The following is a 19,949-nucleotide window of genomic DNA, read 5'->3' on the forward strand; positions in this document are numbered from 1 at the left end:
ACATTATCACTAGAACGCCCTCCGCTCAACACAATCAGAATCTGAGGGAAGCCCTCTTGACGTCTACTTCCAGAGGAGGCAGTAAAGACGTTGTCCCTGACATGTTGGAGGGCTGCCCCGGTGTTGAGGGGTCTCCCTCCTCTATGCCTCAGCCCTCTGACCGTATCAACGATGTCTTCCTTTGTGGTGTGTGTGTTCAGATTGAAATGCACCTCTGAATCTCTGCTGTATTGAACCACAGAAACACGATCTTTGTTTTCACCAATGTTCAAGTTCTCCACCACTCTCTGAACAAAATCACGCATGGCAGGGAATCCATTCCTTGTGCCATCAGACCCATCCAGAAGGAATACTACATCCCTTCTGGCAGTGTCATCATCAACTGGGGAAGCAAAGACAGACATTATGTCAGATAAACTAGATAGAAATGGAGCAGAACAATCATCAGTGCTGGAGATGTTTTACTACTTCTTCAGTTGTCCCCTAAACTTGCCTGAAACAAATATGTTATCCTCTACCACCAGAAAAAGGTCATGCCTGTTAACATACCTAACACAGTTGGTGATTCGGGAGTAACCTCAACAATCACTGTTTCCATGGAAGAGTGAAGTTTCTCCTGGACACTGGGGAGGTCAGTGAAGTCAGACACAGACACAGCATTACTGGGCTCTTGGGATATCTTTTGCAGTTCTCTAGCATCAGAGCCCCTGGTTCCAATTGCAAAGGTCAAGACTCCCATCTCTTTGAGAGCAGAGGCTGGTGTGTCAACATTGTCAAAGGACCTTCCGCCAATCAGCGCAATTAGTAACTGTGGCACACCTTCCAGGCGCCTGCTTCCAGCAGAAGCGGTGAAGACATTGTCTATCAAATACTGGAGAGCTGCTCCAGTGTTGAGGGGTCTTCCACCTTTGTGCCTCATGCCTCTGACAATGTCAAGGATCTCGCTCTTTGTTGTGTATGTGTTCAGATAGAATTGGACAGCTGCATCTCTGCTGTACTGAACCAATGACACACGATCTTTGTTCTCACCCACATTCAGGGTCTCTACCGCTCTCTGGACAAAGTCACGCATTGCTGGGAATCCATTTCTTGTGCCATCAGATCCATCCAGTAAGAACACAACATCCCTTCCGGGAGCACTGTGCTCAACTAGGGAACATGAAATTTACATTACTATAGGGTTCATGTGTGTGGTGACATGTGAAACAGAGGTCATTTGACTTGATCACATCAATTATCTGACCTTTATCTTTTAAAGTGGTGCAACTACTTGGACTAAGTTCAAACTGAAAGAAAACTAAATGTAGAAACATTACTAAATGAAAAGACTCTCTGGGTGTCTGTTAAAAAATGGTCAGTGTCTTACCAGTTACTGTTGGAGTCATGGGTATAGCCCTCACAATGACTGTGCTCATGGCAGCGGACAGCTGCTCTTGGATGTTGGGGAGGTCAGTGAATTCAGACACTGCAAAAGCATAACTAGGCTCATAGGATATCCTCTGCAGTTCTCTGCTGTCAGAGCTCTTGCTTCCAATTCCAAACACAACAATGCCCTGCTCTTTGAGAGCAGATGCTGGTGTATCTACATTGTCAAAAGACCTTCCACCATTCAGCAGTATCAGCATCTGTGGAACACCTTCCAGACGCCTGCTTCCAGAGGAGGCAGTAAAGACGTTGTCCCTGACGTACTGGAGGGCTGCCCCAGTGTTGAGGGGTCTGCCTCCTCTGTGCCTCAGGCCTCTGACCGTGTCCACAATATCGGTTTTTGTGGTGTATGTGTTCAGATTGAAGTGGACCTCTGCATCTCTGCTGTACTGGGCCACTGAGACACGGTCTTTGTTTTCGCCGACATTCAGTCTGTCCACCACTCTCTGAACAAAGTCTATCATAGCTGGGAATCCATCCCTTGTGCCATCAGAACCATCCAGTAGGAACACTACATCCCTTCTGGCAGTTCTTTGATCTACTAGGAGAATCAGAAATAAAAAACAACTGATTTCAACATACCTTTCTACTAGCTGCAAATTATTTGTCAGTTTGCTATGCATGTGTTGCCTATGCTAAGCGGGATATTGGGTGCACGCCGGGAGCTAACAAAGCAAGTGTTGTCTTACCTTCGACTGTTGGGGTTGTGGGGGTCTCTTCAACACCTATGGTGTTGAGAGAGGCAATGAATGTCTGCGGGACATTAGGGAGGTCAGAAAAGTCAGACACAGACTGGGCATAATTAGGATCTGAGGCAATCCTCTGAACCTCTCTGCTAGAATTTCTAGTTCCGATGCCGAAAATCAAAACACCGTCCGACTTGAGGGCGGAGGCTGGTGTATCAACATTATCACTAGAACGCCCTCCGCTCAACACAATCAGAATCTGAGGGAAGCCCTCTTGACGTCTACTTCCAGAGGAGGCAGTAAAGACGTTGTCCCTGACATGTTGGAGGGCTGCCCCGGTGTTGAGGGGTCTCCCTCCTCTATGCCTCAGCCCTCTGACCGTATCAACGATGTCTTCCTTTGTGGTGTGTGTGTTCAGATTGAAATGCACCTCTGAATCTCTGCTGTATTGAACCACAGAAACACGATCTTTGTTTTCACCAATGTTCAAGTTCTCCACCACTCTCTGAACAAAATCACGCATGGCAGGGAATCCATTCCTTGCGCCATCAGACCCATCCAGAAGGAATACTACATCCCTTCTGGCAGTGTCATCATCAACTGGGGAAGCAAAGACAGACATTATGTCAGATAAACTAGATAGAAATGGAGCAGAACAATCATCAGTGCTGGAGATGTTTTACTACTTCTTCAGTTGTCCCCTAAACTTGCCTGAAACAAATATGTTATCCTCTACCACCAGAAAAAGGTCATGCCTGTTAACATACCTAACACAGTTGGTGATTCGGGAGTAACCTCAACAATCACTGTTTCCATGGAAGAGTGAAGTTTCTCCTGGACACTGGGGAGGTCAGTGAAGTCAGACACAGACACAGCATTACTGGGCTCTTGGGATATCTTTTGCAGTTCTCTAGCATCAGAGCCCCTGGTTCCAATTGCAAAGGTCAAGACTCCCATCTCTTTGAGAGCAGAGGCTGGTGTGTCAACATTGTCAAAGGACCTTCCGCCAATCAGCGCAATTAGTAACTGTGGCACACCTTCCAGGCGCCTGCTTCCAGCAGAAGCGGTGAAGACATTGTCTATCAAATACTGGAGAGCTGCTCCAGTGTTGAGGGGTCTTCCACCTTTGTGCCTCATGCCTCTGACAATGTCAAGGATCTCGCTCTTTGTTGTGTATGTGTTCAGATAGAATTGGACAGCTGCATCTCTGCTGTACTGAACCAATGACACACGATCTTTGTTCTCACCCACATTCAGGGTCTCTACCGCTCTCTGGACAAAGTCACGCATTGCTGGGAATCCATTTCTTGTGCCATCAGATCCATCCAGTAAGAACACAACATCCCTTCCGGGAGCACTGTGCTCAACTAGGGAACATGAAATTTACATTACTATAGGGTTCATGTGTGTGGTGACATGTGAAACAGAGGTCATTTGACTTGATCACATCAATTATCTGACCTTTATCTTTTAAAGTGGTGCAACTACTTGGACTAAGTTCAAACTGAAAGAAAACTAAATGTAGAAACATTACTAAATGAAAAGACTCTCTGGGTGTCTGTTAAAAAATGGTCAGTGTCTTACCAGTTACTGTTGGAGTCATGGGTATAGCCCTCACAATGACTGTGCTCATGGCAGCGGACAGCTGCTCTTGGATGTTGGGGAGGTCAGTGAATTCAGACACTGCAAAAGCATAACTAGGCTCATAGGATATCCTCTGCAGTTCTCTGCTGTCAGAGCTCTTGCTTCCAATTCCAAACACAACAATGCCCTGCTCTTTGAGAGCAGATGCTGGTGTATCTACATTGTCAAAAGACCTTCCACCATTCAGCAGTATCAGCATCTGTGGAACACCTTCCAGACGCCTGCTTCCAGAGGAGGCAGTAAAGACGTTGTCCCTGACGTACTGGAGGGCTGCCCCAGTGTTGAGGGGTCTGCCTCCTCTGTGCCTCAGGCCTCTGACCGTGTCCACAATATCGGTTTTTGTGGTGTATGTGTTCAGATTGAAGTGGACCTCTGCATCTCTGCTGTACTGGGCCACTGAGACACGGTCTTTGTTTTCTCCGACATTCAGTCTGTCCACCACTCTCTGAACAAAGTCTATCATAGCTGGGAATCCATCCCTTGTGCCATCAGAACCATCCAGTAGGAACACTACATCCCTTCTGGCAGTTCTTTGATCTACTAGGAGAATCAGAAATAAAAAACAACTGATTTCAACATACCTTTCTACTAGCTGCAAATTATTTGTCAGTTTGCTATGCATGTGTTGCCTATGCTAAGCGGGATATTGGGTGCACGCCGGGAGCTAACAAAGCAAGTGTTGTCTTACCTTCGACTGTTGGGGTTGTGGGGGTCTCTTCAACACCTATGGTGTTGAGAGAGGCAATGAATGTCTGCGGGACATTAGGGAGGTCAGAAAAGTCAGACACAGACTGGGCATAATTAGGATCTGAGGCAATCCTCTGAACCTCTCTGCTAGAATTTCTAGTTCCGATGCCGAAAATCAAAACACCGTCCGACTTGAGGGCGGAGGCTGGTGTATCAACATTATCACTAGAACGCCCTCCGCTCAACACAATCAGAATCTGAGGGAAGCCCTCTTGACGTCTACTTCCAGAGGAGGCAGTAAAGACGTTGTCCCTGACATGTTGGAGGGCTGCCCCGGTGTTGAGGGGTCTCCCTCCTCTATGCCTCAGCCCTCTGACCGTATCAACGATGTCTTCCTTTGTGGTGTGTGTGTTCAGATTGAAATGCACCTCTGAATCTCTGCTGTATTGAACCACAGAAACACGATCTTTGTTTTCACCAATGTTCAAGTTCTCCACCACTCTCTGAACAAAATCACGCATGGCAGGGAATCCATTCCTTGTGCCATCAGACCCATCCAGAAGGAATACTACATCCCTTCTGGCAGTGTCATCATCAACTGGGGAAGCAAAGACAGACATTATGTCAGATAAACTAGATAGAAATGGAGCAGAACAATCATCAGTGCTGGAGATGTTTTACTACTTCTTCAGTTGTCCCCTAAACTTGCCTGAAACAAATATGTTATCCTCTACCACCAGAAAAAGGTCATGCCTGTTAACATACCTAACACAGTTGGTGATTCGGGAGTAACCTCAACAATCACTGTTTCCATGGAAGAGTGAAGTTTCTCCTGGACACTGGGGAGGTCAGTGAAGTCAGACACAGACACAGCGTTACTGGGCTCTTGGGATATCTTTTGCAGTTCTCTAGCATCAGAGTCCCTGGTTCCAATTGCAAAGGTCAAGACTCCCATCTCTTTGAGAGCAGAGGCTGGTGTGTCAACATTGTCAAAGGACCTTCCGCCAATCAGCGCAATTAGTAACTGTGGCACACCTTCCAGGCGCCTGCTTCCAGCGGAAGCGGTGAAGACATTGTCTATCAAATACTGGAGAGCTGCTCCAGTTTTGAGGGGTCTTCCACCTTTGTGCCTCATGCCTCTGACAATGTCAAGGATCTCGCTCTTTGTTGTGTATGTGTTCAGATAGAATTGGACAGCTGCATCTCTGCTGTACTGAACCAATGACACACGATCTTTGTTCTCACCCACATTCAGGATCTCTACCGCTCTCTGGACAAAGTCACACATTGCTGGGAATCCATTTCTTGTGCCATCGGATCCATCCAGTAAGAACACAACATCCCTTCCGGGAGCACTGCGCTCAACTAGGGAACATGAAATTTACATTACTATAGGGTTCATGTGTGTGGTGACATGTGAAACAGAGGTAATTTGACCTGATCACATCAATTATCTGACCTTTTTCTTTTAAAGTCATGCAACTACTTGGACTAAGTTCAAACTGAAAGAAAACTAAATGTGGACAAATTATTAAATGAAAAGACACTCTGGTTGTCTGTTAAACAATGGTCAGTGTCTTACCAGTTACTGTTGGAGTGATGGGTGTAGCCCTCACTATGACTGTGCTCATGGCAGCGGACAGCTGCTCTTGGACGTTGGGGAGGTCAGTGAATTCAGACACTGCAATAGCATAACTAGGCTCATAGGATATCCTCTGCAGTTCTCTGCTGTCAGAGCTCTTGCTTCCAATTCCAAACACAACAATGCCCTGCTCTTTGAGAGCAGATGCTGGTGTATCTACATTGTCAAAAGACCTTCCACCATTCAGCAGTATCAGCATCTGTGGAACACCTTCCAGACGCCTGCTTCCAGAGGAGGCAGTAAAGACGTTGTCCCTGACATACTGGAGGGCTGCCCCAGTGTTGAGGGGTGTGCCTCCTCTGTGCCTCAGGCCTCTGACCGTGTCCACAATATCGGTTTTTGTAGTGTATGTGTTCAGATTGAAGTGGACCTCTGCATCTCTGCTGTACTGGGCCACTGAGACACGGTCTTTGTTTTCTCCGACATTCAGTCTGTCCACCACTCTCTGAACAAAGTCTATCATAGCTGGGAATCCATCCCTTGTGCCATCAGAACCATCCAGTAGGAACACTACATCCCTTATGGCAGTTCTTTGATCCACTAGGAGAATCAGAAATCAAAAACAAATGATTTCAACATACCTTAATACTAGCTGCAAATTATTTGTCAGTTTGCTATGCATGTGTTGCCTATGATAAGCAAGATATTGGGTGCACGCCAGGAGCTAACAAAGCAAGTGTTGTCTTACCTTCGACTGTTGGGGTTGTGGGGGTCTCTTCAACACCTATGGTGTTGAGAGAGGCAATGAATGTCTGCGGGACATTAGGGAGGTCAGAAAAGTCAGAAACAGACTGGGCATAATTAGGATCTGAGGCAATCCTCTGAACCTCTCTGCTAGAATTTCTAGTTCCGATGCCGAAAATCAAAACACCGTCCGACTTGAGGGCGGAGGCTGGTGTATCAACATTATCACTAGAACGCCCTCCGCTCAACACAATCAGAATCTGAGGGAAGCCCTCTTGACGTCTACTTCCAGAGGAGGCAGTAAAGACGTTGTCCCTGACATGTTGGAGGGCTGCCCCGGTGTTGAGGGGTCTCCCTCCTCTATGCCTCAGCCCTCTGACCGTATCAACGATGTCTTCCTTTGTGGTGTGTGTGTTCAGATTGAAATGCACCTCTGAATCTCTGCTGTATTGAACCACAGAAACACGATCTTTGTTTTCACCAATGTTCAAGTTCTCCACCACTCTCTGAACAAAATCACGCATGGCAGGGAATCCATTCCTTGTGCCATCAGACCCATCCAGAAGGAATACTACATCCCTTCTGGCAGTGTCATCATCAACTGGGGAAGCAAAGACAGACATTATGTCAGATAAACTAGATAGAAATGGAGCAGAACAATCATCAGTGCTGGAGATGTTTTACTACTTCTTCAGTTGTCCCCTAAACTTGCCTGAAACAAATATGTTATCCTCTACCACCAGAAAAAGGTCATGCCTGTTAACATACCTAACACAGTTGGTGATTCGGGAGTAACCTCAACAATCACTGTTTCCATGGAAGAGTGAAGTTTCTCCTGGACACTGGGGAGGTCAGTGAAGTCAGACACAGACACAGCATTACTGGGCTCTTGGGATATCTTTTGCAGTTCTCTAGCATCAGAGCCCCTGGTTCCAATTGCAAAGGTCAAGACTCCCATCTCTTTGAGAGCAGAGGCTGGTGTGTCAACATTGTCAAAGGACCTTCCGCCAATCAGCGCAATTAGTAACTGTGGCACACCTTCCAGGCGCCTGCTTCCAGCGGAAGCGGTGAAGACATTGTCTATCAAATACTGGAGAGCTGCTCCAGTGTTGAGGGGTCTTCCACCTTTGTGCCTCATGCCTCTGACAATGTCAAGGATCTCGCTCTTTGTTGTGTATGTGTTCAGATAGAATTGGACAGCTGCATCTCTGCTGTACTGAACCAATGACACACGATCTTTGTTCTCACCCACATTCAGGGTCTCTACCGCTCTCTGGACAAAGTCACGCATTGCTGGGAATCCATTTCTTGTGCCATCAGATCCATCCAGTAAGAACACAACATCCCTTCCGGGAGCACTGCGCTCAACTAGGGAACATGAAATTTACATTACTATAGGGTCCATGTGTGTGGTGACATGTGAAACAGAGGTCATTTGACTTGATCACATCAATTATCTGACCTTTATCTTTTAAAGTGGTGCAACTACTTGGACTAAGTTCAAACTGAAAGAAAACTAAATGTAGACACATTATTAAATGAAAAGACTCTCTGGGTGTCTGTTAAACAATGGTCAGTGTCTTACCAGTTACTGTTGGAGTCATGGGTATAGCCCTCACAATGACTGTGCTCATGGCAGCGGACAGCTGCTCTTGGACGTTGGGGAGGTCAGTGAATTCAGACACTGCAATAGAATAACTAGGCTCATAGGATATCCTCTGCAGTTCTCTGCTGTCAGAGCTCTTGCTTCCAATTCCAAACACAACAATTCCCTGCTCTTTGAGAGCAGATGCTGGTGTATCGACATTGTCAAAAGACCTTCCACCATTCAGCAGTATCAGCATCTGTGGAACACCTTCCAGACGCCTGCTTCCAGAGGAGGCAGTAAAGACGTTGTCCCTGACGTACTGGAGGGCTGCCCCAGTGTTGAGGGGTCTGCCTCCTCTGTGGCTCAGGCCTCTGACCGTGTCCACAATATCGGTTTTTGTGGTGTATGTGTTCAGATTGAAGTGGACCTCTGCATCTCTGCTGTACTGGGCCACTGAGACACGGTCTTTGTTTTCTCCGACATTCAGTCTGTCCACCACTCTCTGAACAAAGTCTATCATAGCTGGGAATCCATCCCTTGTGCCATCAGAACCATCCAGTAGGAACACTACATCCCTTCTGGCAGTTCTTTGATCCACTAGGAGAATCAGAAATCAAAAACAAATGATTTCAACATACCTTAATACTAGCTGCAAATTATTTGTCAGTTTGCTATGCATGTGTTGCCTATGCTAAGCAAGATATTGGGTGCACGCCAGGAGCTAACAAAGCAAGTGTTGTCTTACCTTCGACTGTTGGGGTTGTGGGGGTCTCTTCAACACCTATGGTGTTGAGAGAGGCAATGAATGTCTGCGGGACATTAGGGAGGTCAGAAAAGTCAGACACAGACTGGGCATAATTAGGATCTGAGGCAATCCTCTGAACCTCTCTGCTAGAATTTCTAGTTCCGATGCCGAAAATCAAAACACCGTCCGACTTGAGGGCGGAGGCTGGTGTATCGACATTATCACTAGAAAGCCCTCCGCTCAACACAATCAGAATCTGAGGGAAGCCCTCTTGACGTCTACTTCCAGAGGAGGCAGTAAAGACATTGTCCCTGACATGTTGGAGGGCTGCCCCGGTGTTGAGGGGTCTGCCTCCTCTATGCCTCAGCCCTCTGACCGTATCAACGATGTCTTCCTTTGTGGTGTGTGTGTTCAGATTGAAATGCACCTTTGAATCTCTGCTGTATTGAACCACAGAAACACGGTCTTTGTTTTCACCAATGTTCAAGTTCTCCACCACTCTCTGAACAAAATCACGCATGGCAGGGAATCCATTCCTTGTGCCATCAGACCCATCCAGAAGGAATACTACATCCCTTCTGGCAGTGTCATCATCAACTGGGGAAGCAAAGACAGACATTATGTAAGATAAACTAGATAGAAATGGAGCAGAACAATCATCAGTGCTGGAGATGTTTTACTACTTCTTCAGTGTCCCCTAAACCTGCCTGAAACAAATATGTTTTCCTCTACCACCAGAAAAAGGTCATGCCTGTTAACATACCTAACACAGTTGGTGATTCGGGAGTAACCTCAACAATCACTTTTTCCATGGAAGAGCGAAGTTTCTCCTGGACACTGGGGAGGTCAGTGAAGTCAGACACAGACACAGCATTACTGGGCTCTTGGGATATCTTTTGCAGTTCTCTAGCATCAGAGCCCCTGGTTCCAATTGCAAAGGTCAAGACTCCCATCTCTTTGAGAGCAGAGGCTGGTGTGTCAACATTGTCAAAGGACCTTCCGCCAATCAGCGCAATTAGTAACTGTGGCACACCTTCCAGGCGCCTGCTTCCAGCGGAAGCGGTGAAGACATTGTCTATCAAATACTGGAGAGCTGCTCCAGTTTTGAGGGGTCTTCCACCTTTGTGCCTCATGCCTCTGACAATGTCAAGGATCTCGCTCTTTGTTGTGTATGTGTTCAGATAGAATTGGACAGCTGCATCTCTGCTGTACTGAACCAATGACACACGATCTTTGTTCTCACCCACATTCAGGATCTCTACCGCTCTCTGGACAAAGTCACACATTGCTGGGAATCCATTTCTTGTGCCATCGGATCCATCCAGTAAGAACACAACATCCCTTCCGGGAGCACTGCGCTCAACTAGGGAACATGAAATTTACATTACTATAGGGTTCATGTGTGTGGTGACATGTGAAACAGGTAATTTGACCTGATCACATCAATTATCTGACCTTTTTCTTTTAAAGTCATGCAACTACTTGGACTAAGTTCAAACTGAAAGAAAACTAAATGTGGACAAATTATTAAATGAAAAGACACTCTGGTTGTCTGTTAAACAATGGTCAGTGTCTTACCAGTTACTGTTGGAGTGATGGGTGTAGCCCTCACTATGACTGTGCTCATGGCAGCGGACAGCTGCTCTTGGACGTTGGGGAGGTCAGTGAATTCAGACACTGCAATAGCATAACTAGGCTCATAGGATATCCTCTGCAGTTCTCTGCTGTCAGAGCTCTTGCTTCCAATTCCAAACACAACAATGCCCTGCTCTTTGAGAGCAGATGCTGGTGTATCTACATTGTCAAAAGACCTTCCACCATTCAGCAGTATCAGCATCTGTGGAACACCTTCCAGACGCCTGCTTCCAGAGGAGGCAGTAAAGACGTTGTCCCTGACATACTGGAGGGCTGCCCCAGTGTTGAGGGGTGTGCCTCCTCTGTGCCTCAGGCCTCTGACCGTGTCCACAATATCGGTTTTTGTAGTGTATGTGTTCAGATTGAAGTGGACCTCTGCATCTCTGCTGTACTGGGCCACTGAGACACGGTCTTTGTTTTCTCCGACATTCAGTCTGTCCACCACTCTCTGAACAAAGTCTATCATAGCTGGGAATCCATCCCTTGTGCCATCAGAACCATCCAGTAGGAACACTACATCCCTTCTGGCAGTTCTTTGATCCACTAGGAGAATCAGAAATCAAAAACAAATGATTTCAACATACCTTAATACTAGCTGCAAATTATTTGTCAGTTTGCTATGCATGTGTTGCCTATGCTAAGCAAGATATTGGGTGCACGCCAGGAGCTAACAAAGCAAGTGTTCTTACCTTCGACTGTTGGGGTTGTGGGGGTCTCTTCAACACCTATGGTGTTGAGAGAGGCAATGAATGTCTGCGGGACATTAGGGAGGTCAGAAAAGTCAGACACAGACTGGGCATAATTAGGATCTGAGGAAATCCTCTGAACCTCTCTGCTAGAATTTCTAGTTCCGATGCCGAAAATCAAAACACCGTCCGACTTGAGGGCGGAGGCTGGTGTATCGACATTATCACTAGATAGCCCTCCACTCAACACAATCAGAATCTGAGGGAAGCCCTCTTGACGTCTACTTCCAGAGGAGGCAGTAAAGACATTGTCCCTGACATGTTGGAGGGCTGCCCCGGTGTTGAGGGGTCTGCCTCCTCTATGCCTCAGCCCTCTGACCGTATCAACGATGTCTTCCTTTGTGGTGTGTGTGTTCAGATTGAAATGCACCTTTGAATCTCTGCTGTATTGAACCACAGAAACACGGTCTTTGTTTTCACCAATGTTCAAGTTCTCCACCACTCTCTGAACAAAATCACGCATGGCAGGGAATCCATTCCTTGTGCCATCAGACCCATCCAGAAGGAATACTACATCCCTTCTGGCAGTGTCATCATCAACTGGGGAAGCAAAGACAGACATTATGTAAGATAAACTAGATAGAAATGGAGCAGAACAATCATCAGTGCTGGAGATGTTTTACTACTTCTTCAGTGTCCCTTAAACCTGCCTGAAACAAATATGTTTTCCTCTACCACCAGAAAAAGGTCATGCCTGTTAACATACCTAACACAGTTGGTGATTCGGGAGTAACCTCAACAATCACTGATTCCATGGAAGAGCGAAGTTTCTCCTGGACACTGGGGAGGTCAGTGAAGTCAGACACAGACACAGCATTACTGGGCTCTTGGGATATCTTTTGCAGTTCTCTAGCATCAGAGCCCCTGGTTCCAATTGCAAAGGTCAAGACTCCCATCTCTTTGAGAGCAGAGGCTGGTGTGTCAACATTGTCAAAGGACCTTCCGCCAATCAGCGCAATTAGTAACTGTGGCACACCTTCCAGGCGCCTGCTTCCAGCGGAAGCGGTGAAGACATTGTCTATCAAATACTGGAGAGCTGCTCCAGTTTTGAGGGGTCTTCCACCTTTGTGCCTCATGCCTCTGACAATGTCAAGGATCTCGCTCTTTGTTGTGTATGTGTTCAGATAGAATTGGACAGCTGCATCTCTGCTGTACTGAACCAATGACACACGATCTTTGTTCTCACCCACATTCAGGATCTCTACCGCTCTCTGGACAAAGTCACGCATTGCTGGGAATCCATTTCTTGTGCCATCGGATCCATCCAGTAAGAACACAACATCCCTTCCGGGAGCACTGCGCTCAACTAGGGAACATAAAATTTACATTACTATAGGGTTCATGTGTGTGGTGACATGTGAAACAGAGGTATTTTGACCTGATCACATCAATTATCTGACCTTTTTCTTTTAAAGTCATGCAACTACTTGGACTAAGTTCAAACTGAAAGAAAACTAAATGTGGACAAATTATTAAATGAAAAGACACTCTGGTTGTCTGTTAAACAATGGTCAGTGTCTTACCAGTTACTGTTGGAGTGATGGGTGTAGCCCTCACTATGACTGTGCTCATGGCAGCGGACAGCTGCTCTTGGACGTTGGGGAGGTCAGTGAATTCAGACACTGCAATAGCATAACTAGGCTCATAGGATATCCTCTGCAGTTCTCTGCTGTCAGAGCTCTTGCTTCCAATTCCAAACACAACAATGCCCTGCTCTTTGAGAGCAGATGCTGGTGTATCTACATTGTCAAAAGACCTTCCACCATTCAGCAGTATCAGCATCTGTGGAACACCTTCCAGACGCCTGCTTCCAGAGGAGGCAGTAAAGACGTTGTCCCTGACATACTGGAGGGCTGCCCCAGTGTTGAGGGGTGTGCCTCCTCTGTGCCTCAGGCCTCTGACCGTGTCCACAATATCGGTTTTTGTGGTGTATGTGTTCAGATTGAAGTGGACCTCTGCATCTCTGCTGTACTGGGCCACTGAGACACGGTCTTTGTTTTCTCCGACATTCAGTCTGTCCACCACTCTCTGAACAAAGTCTATAATAGCTGGGAATCCATCCCTTGTGCCATCAGAACCATCCAGTAGGAACACTACATCCCTGCTGGCAGTTCTTTGATCCACTAGGAGAATCAGAAATCAAAAACAAATGATTTCAACATACCTTAATACTAGCTGCAAATTATTTGTCAGTTTGCTATGCATGTGTTGCCTATGCTAAGCAAGATATTGGGTGCACGCCAGGAGCTAACAAAGCAAGTGTTGTCTTACCTTCGACTGTTGGGGTTGTGGGGGTCTCTTCAACACCTATGGTGTTGAGAGAGGCAATGAATGTCTGCGGGACATTAGGGAGGTCAGAAAAGTCAGACACAGACTGGGCATAATTAGGATCTGAGGCAATCCTCTGAACCTCTCTGCTAGAATTTCTAGTTCCGATGCCGAAAATCAAAACACCGTCCGACTTGAGGGCGGAGGCTGGTGTATCGACATTATCACTAGAAAGCCCTCCGCTCAACACAATCAGAATCTGAGGGAAGCCCTCTTGACGTCTACTTCCAGAGGAGGCAGTAAAGACGTTGTCCCTGACATGTTGGAGGGCTGCCCCGGTGTTGAGGGGTCTGCCTCCTCTATGCCTCAGCCCTCTGACCGTATCAACGATGTCTTCCTTTGTGGTGTGTGTGTTCAGATTGAAATGCACCTTTGAATCTTTGCTGTATTGAACCACAGAAACACGGTCTTTGTTTTCACCAATGTTCAAGTTCTCCACCACTCTCTGAACAAAATCACGCATGGCAGGGAATCCATTCCTTGTGCCATCAGACCCATCCAGAAGGAATACTACATCCCTTCTGGCAGTGTCATCATCAACTGGGGAAGCAAAGACAGACATTATGTAAGATAAACTAGATAGAAATGGAGCAGAACAATCATCAGTGCTGGAGATGTTTTACTACTTCTTCAGTGTCCCCTAAACCTGCCTGAAACAAATATGTTTTCCTCTACCACCAGAAAAAGGTCATGCCTGTTAACATACCTAACACAGTTGGTGATTCGGGAGTAACCTCAACAATCACTTTTTCCATGGAAGAGCGAAGTTTCTCCTGGACACTGGGGAGGTCAGTGAAGTCAGACACAGACACAGCATTACTGGGCTCTTGGGATATCTTTTGCAGTTCTCTAGCATCAGAGCCCCTGGTTCCAATTGCAAAGGTCAAGACTCCCATCTCTTTGAGAGCAGAGGCTGGTGTGTCAACATTGTCAAAGGACCTTCCGCCAATCAGCGCAATTAGTAACTGTGGCACACCTTCCAGGCGCCTGCTTCCAGCGGAAGCGGTGAAGACATTGTCTATCAAATACTGGAGAGCTGCTCCAGTTTTGAGGGGTCTTCCACCTTTGTGCCTCATGCCTCTGACAATGTCAAGGATCTCGCTCTTTGTTGTGTATGTGTTCAGATAGAATTGGACAGCTGCATCTCTGCTGTACTGAACCAATGACACACGATCTTTGTTCTCACCCACATTCAGGATCTCTACCGCTCTCTGGACAAAGTCACGCATTGCTGGGAATCCATTTCTTGTGCCATCGGATCCATCCAGTAAGAACACAACATCCCTTCCGGGAGCACTGCGCTCAACTAGGGAACATAACATTTACATTACTATAGGGTTCATGTGTGTGGTGACATGTGAAACAGAGGTATTTTGACCTGATCACATCAATTATCTGACCTTTTTCTTTTAAAGTCATGCAACTACTTGGACTAAGTTCAAACTGAAAGAAAACTAAATGTGGACAAATTATTAAATGAAAAGACACTCTGGTTGTCTGTTAAACAATGGTCAGTGTCTTACCAGTTACTGTTGGAGTGATGGGTGTAGCCCTCACTATGACTGTGCTCATGGCAGCGGACAGCTGCTCTTGGACGTTGGGGAGGTCAGTGAATTCAGACACTGCAATAGCATAACTAGGCTCATAGGATATCCTCTGCAGTTCTCTGCTGTCAGAGCTCTTGCTTCCAATTCCAAACACAACAATGCCCTGCTCTTTGAGAGCAGATGCTGGTGTATCTACATTGTCAAAAGACCTTCCACCATTCAGCAGTATCAGCATCTGTGGAACACCTTCCAGACGCCTGCTTCCAGAGGAGGCAGTAAAGACGTTGTCCCTGACATACTGGAGGGCTGCCCCAGTGTTGAGGGGTGTGCCTCCTCTGTGCCTCAGGCCTCTGACCGTGTCCACAATATCGGTTTTTGTGGTGTATGTGTTCAGATTGAAGTGGACCTCTGCATCTCTGCTGTACTGGGCCACTGAGACACGGTCTTTGTTTTCTCCGACATTCAGTCTGTCCACCACTCTCTGAACAAAGTCTATAATAGCTGGGAATCCATCCCTTGTGCCATCAGAACCATCCAGTAGGAACACTACATCCCTGCTGGCAGTTCTTTGATCCACTAGGAGAATCAGAAATCAAAAACAAATGATTTCAACATACCTTAATACTAGCTGCAAATTATTTGTCAGTTTGCTATGCATGTGTTGCCTATGCTAAGCAAGATATTGGGTGCACGCCAGGAGCTATCAAAGCAAGTGTTGTCTTACCTTCGACTGTTGGGGTTGTGGGGGTCTCTTCAACACCTATGGTGTTGAGAGAGGCAATGAATGTCTGCGGGACATTAGGGAGGTCAGAAAAGTCAGACACAGACTGGGCATAATTAGGATCTGAGGCAATCCTCTGAACCTCTCTGCTAGAATTTCTAGTTCCGATGCCGAAAATCAAAACACCGTCCGACTTGAGGGCGGAGGCTGGTGTATCGACATTATCACTAGAAAGCCCTCCGCTCAACACAATCAGAATCTGAGGGAAGCCCTCTTGACGTCTACTTCCAGAGGAGGCAGTAAAGACGTTGTCCCTGACATGTTGGAGGGCTGCCCCGGTGTTGAGGGGTCTGCCTCCTCTATGCCTCAGCCCTCTGACCGTATCAACGATGTCTTCCTTTGTGGTGTGTGTGTTCAGATTGAAATGCACCTCTGAATCTCTGCTGTATTGAACCACAGAAACACGGTCTTTGTTTTCACCAATGTTCAAGTTCTCCACCACTCTCTGAACAAAATCACGCATGGCAGGGAATCCATTCCTTGTGCCATCAGACCCATCCAGAAGGAATACTACATCCCTTCTGGCAGTGTCATCATCAACTGGGGAAGCAAAGACAGACATTATGTAAGATAAACTAGATAGAAATGGAGCAGAACAATCATCAGTGCTGGAGATGTTTTACTACTTCTTCAGTGTCCCCTAAACCTGCCTAAAACAAATATGTTTTCCTCTACCACCAGAAAAAGGTCATGCCTGTTAACATACCTAACACAGTTGGTGATTCGGGAGTAACCTCAACAATCACTGTTTCCATGGAAGAGCGGAGTTTCTCCTGGACACTGGGGAGGTCAGTGAAGTCAGACACAGACACAGCATTACTGGGCTCTTGGGATATCTTTTGCAGTTCTCTAGCATCAGAGCCCCTGGTTCCAATTGCAAAGGTCAAGACTCCCATCTCTTTGAGAGCAGAGGCTGGTGTGTCAACATTGTCAAAGGACCTTCCGCCAATCAGCGCAATTAGTAACTGTGGCACACCTTCCAGGCGCCTGCTTCCAGCGGAAGCGGTGAAGACATTGTCTATCAAATACTGGAGAGCTGCTCCAGTTTTGAGGGGTCTTCCACCTTTGTGCCTCATGCCTCTGACAATGTCAAGGATCTCGCTCTTTGTTGTGTATGTGTTCAGATAGAATTGGACAGCTGCATCTCTGCTGTACTGAACCAATGACACACGATCTTTGTTCTCACCCACATTCAGGATCTCTACCGCTCTCTGGACAAAGTCACGCATTGCTGGGAATCCATTTCTTGTGCCATCGGATCCATCCAGTAAGAACACAACATCCCTTCCGAGAGAACTGCGCTCAACTAGGGAACATGAAATTTACATTACTATAGGGTTCATGTGTGTGGTGACATGTGAAACAGAGGTAATTTGACCTGATCACATCAATTATCTGACCTTTTTCTTTTAAAGTCGTGCAACTACTTGGACTAAGTTCAAACTGAAAGAAAACTAAATGTGGACAAAATATTAAATGAAAAGACACTCTGGTTGTCTGTTAAACAATGGTCAGTGTCTTACCAGTTACTGTTGGAGTGATGGGTGTAGCCCTCACTATGACTGTGCTCATGGCAGCGGACAGCTGCTCTTGGACGTTGGGGAGGTCAGTGAATTCAGACACTGCAATAGCATAACTAGGCTCATAGGATATCCTCTGCAGTTCTCTGCTGTCAGAGCTCTTGCTTCCAATTCCAAACACAACAATGCCCTGCTCTTTGAGAGCAGATGCTGGTGTATCTACATTGTCAAAAGACCTTCCACCATTCAGCAGTATCAGCATCTGTGGAACACCTTCCAGACGCCTGCTTCCAGAGGAGGCAGTAAAGACGTTGTCCCTGACATACTGGAGGGCTGCCCCAGTGTTGAGGGGTGTGCCTCCTCTGTGCCTCAGGCCTCTGACCGTGTCCACAATATCGGTTTTTGTGGTGTATGTGTTCAGATTGAAGTGGACCTCTGCATCTCTGCTGTACTGGGCCACTGAGACACGGTCTTTGTTTTCTCCGACATTCAGTCTGTCCACCACTCTCTGAACAAAGTCTATCATAGCTGGGAATCCATCCCTTGTGCCATCAGAACCATCCAGTAGGAACACTACATCCCTTCTGGCAGTTCTTTGATCCACTAGGAGAATCAGAAATCAAAAACAAATGATTTCAACATACCTTAATATTAGCTGCAAATTATTTGTCAGTTTGCTATGCATGTGTTGCCTATGCTAAGCAAGATATTGGGTGCACGCCAGGAGCTATCAAAGCAAGTGTTGTCTTACCTTCGACTGTTGGGGTTGTGGGGGTCTCTTCAACACCTATGGTGTTGAGAGAGGCAATGAATGTCTGCGGGACATTAGGGAGGTCAGAAAAGTCAGACACAGACTGGGCATAATTAGGATCTGAGGCAATCCTCTGAACCTCTCTGCTAGAATTTCTAGTTCCGATGCCGAAAATCAAAACACCGTCCGACTTGAGGGCGGAGGCTGGTGTATCGACATTATCACTAGAAAGCCCTCCGCTCAACACAATCAGAATCTGAGGGAAGCCCTCTTGACGTCTACTTCCAGAGGAGGCAGTAAAGACGTTGTCCCTGACATGTTGGAGGGCTGCCCCGGTGTTGAGGGGTCTGCCTCCTCTATGCCTCAGCCCTCTGACCGTATCAACGATGTCTTCCTTTGTGGTGTGTGTGTTCAGATTGAAATGCACCTCTGAATCTCTGCTGTATTGAACCACAGAAACACGGTCTTTGTTTTCACCAATGTTCAAGTTCTCCACCACTCTCTGAACAAAATCACGCATGGCAGGGAATCCATTCCTTGTGCCATCAGACCCATCCAGAAGGAATACTACATCCCTTCTGGCAGTGTCATCATCAACTGGGGAAGCAAAGACAGACATTATGTAAGATAAACTAGATAGAAATGGAGCAGAACAATCATCAGTGCTGGAGATTTTTTACTACTTCTTCAGTGTCCCCTAAACCTGCCTAAAACAAATATGTTTTCCTCTACCACCAGAAAAAGGTCATGCCTGTTAACATACCTAACACAGTTGGTGATTCGGGAGTAACCTCAACAATCACTGTTTCCATGGAAGAGCGGAGTTTCTCCTGGACACTGGGGAGGTCAGTGAAGTCAGACACAGACACAGCATTACTGGGCTCTTGGGATATCTTTTGCAGTTCTCTAGCATCAGAGCCCCTGGTTCCAATTGCAAAGGTCAAGACTCCCATCTCTTTGAGAGCAGAGGCTGGTGTGTCAACATTGTCAAAGGACCTTCCGCCAATCAGCGCAATTAGTAACTGTGGCACACCTTCCAGGCGCCTGCTTCCAGCGGAAGCGGTGAAGACATTGTCTATCAAATACTGGAGAGCTGCTCCAGTTTTGAGGGGTCTTCCACCTTTGTGCCTCATGCCTCTGACAATGTCAAGGATCTCGCTCTTTGTTGTGTATGTGTTCAGATAGAATTGGACAGCTGCATCTCTGCTGTACTGAACCAATGACACACGATCTTTGTTCTCACCCACATTCAGGATCTCTACCGCTCTCTGGACAAAGTCACGCATTGCTGGGAATCCATTTCTTGTGCCATCGGATCCATCCAGTAAGAACACAACATCCCTTCCGGGAGCACTGCGCTCAACTAGGGAACATGAAATTTACATTACTATAGGGTTCATGTGTGTGGTGACATGTGAAACAGAGGTAATTTGACCTGATCACATCAATTATCTGACCTTTTTCTTTTAAAGTCGTGCAACTACTTGGACTAAGTTCAAACTGAAAGAAAACTAAATGTGGACAAAATATTAAATGAAAA

The 19,949-nt window shown here is 46.6% G+C and overlaps 3 protein-coding genes across 3 annotated transcripts in view; all 3 read right to left on the reverse strand.

Moving 5' to 3' along the window:
• col6a3 (collagen, type VI, alpha 3) overlaps positions 1-19,949 on the reverse strand; it is a 96,222-nt gene that overhangs the window by 32,108 nt on the left and 44,165 nt on the right. The gene's annotated exons all lie outside the window — the stretch shown is intronic.
• LOC306935533 (collagen alpha-3(VI) chain-like) lies at positions 2,844-10,387 on the reverse strand (the record flags this gene model as incomplete). The annotated part of the gene is made up of 10 exons (XM_079518636.1): positions 2,844-3,478; positions 3,696-4,292; positions 4,444-5,040; positions 5,208-5,712; positions 6,032-6,624; positions 6,773-7,369; positions 7,537-8,136; positions 8,354-8,953; positions 9,102-9,165; positions 9,893-10,387. The coding sequence occupies 10 exons, from the start codon at positions 10,385-10,387 to the stop codon at positions 2,844-2,846; spliced, it is 5,283 nt and encodes a 1,760-aa protein (XP_079374762.1).
• LOC306935534 (collagen alpha-3(VI) chain-like) lies at positions 10,657-19,695 on the reverse strand (the record flags this gene model as incomplete). The annotated part of the gene is made up of 12 exons (XM_079518637.1): positions 10,657-11,279; positions 11,426-12,022; positions 12,189-12,788; positions 13,006-13,605; positions 13,754-14,350; positions 14,517-15,116; positions 15,334-15,933; positions 16,082-16,678; positions 16,845-17,444; positions 17,662-18,261; positions 18,410-19,006; positions 19,173-19,695. The coding sequence occupies 12 exons, from the start codon at positions 19,693-19,695 to the stop codon at positions 10,657-10,659; spliced, it is 7,134 nt and encodes a 2,377-aa protein (XP_079374763.1).

The sequence above is a fragment of the Electrona antarctica genome, assembly GCF_951216825.1.
Source record: "Electrona antarctica genome assembly, chromosome: 13".
Classification (NCBI taxonomy): domain Eukaryota; kingdom Metazoa; phylum Chordata; class Actinopteri; order Myctophiformes; family Myctophidae; genus Electrona; species Electrona antarctica.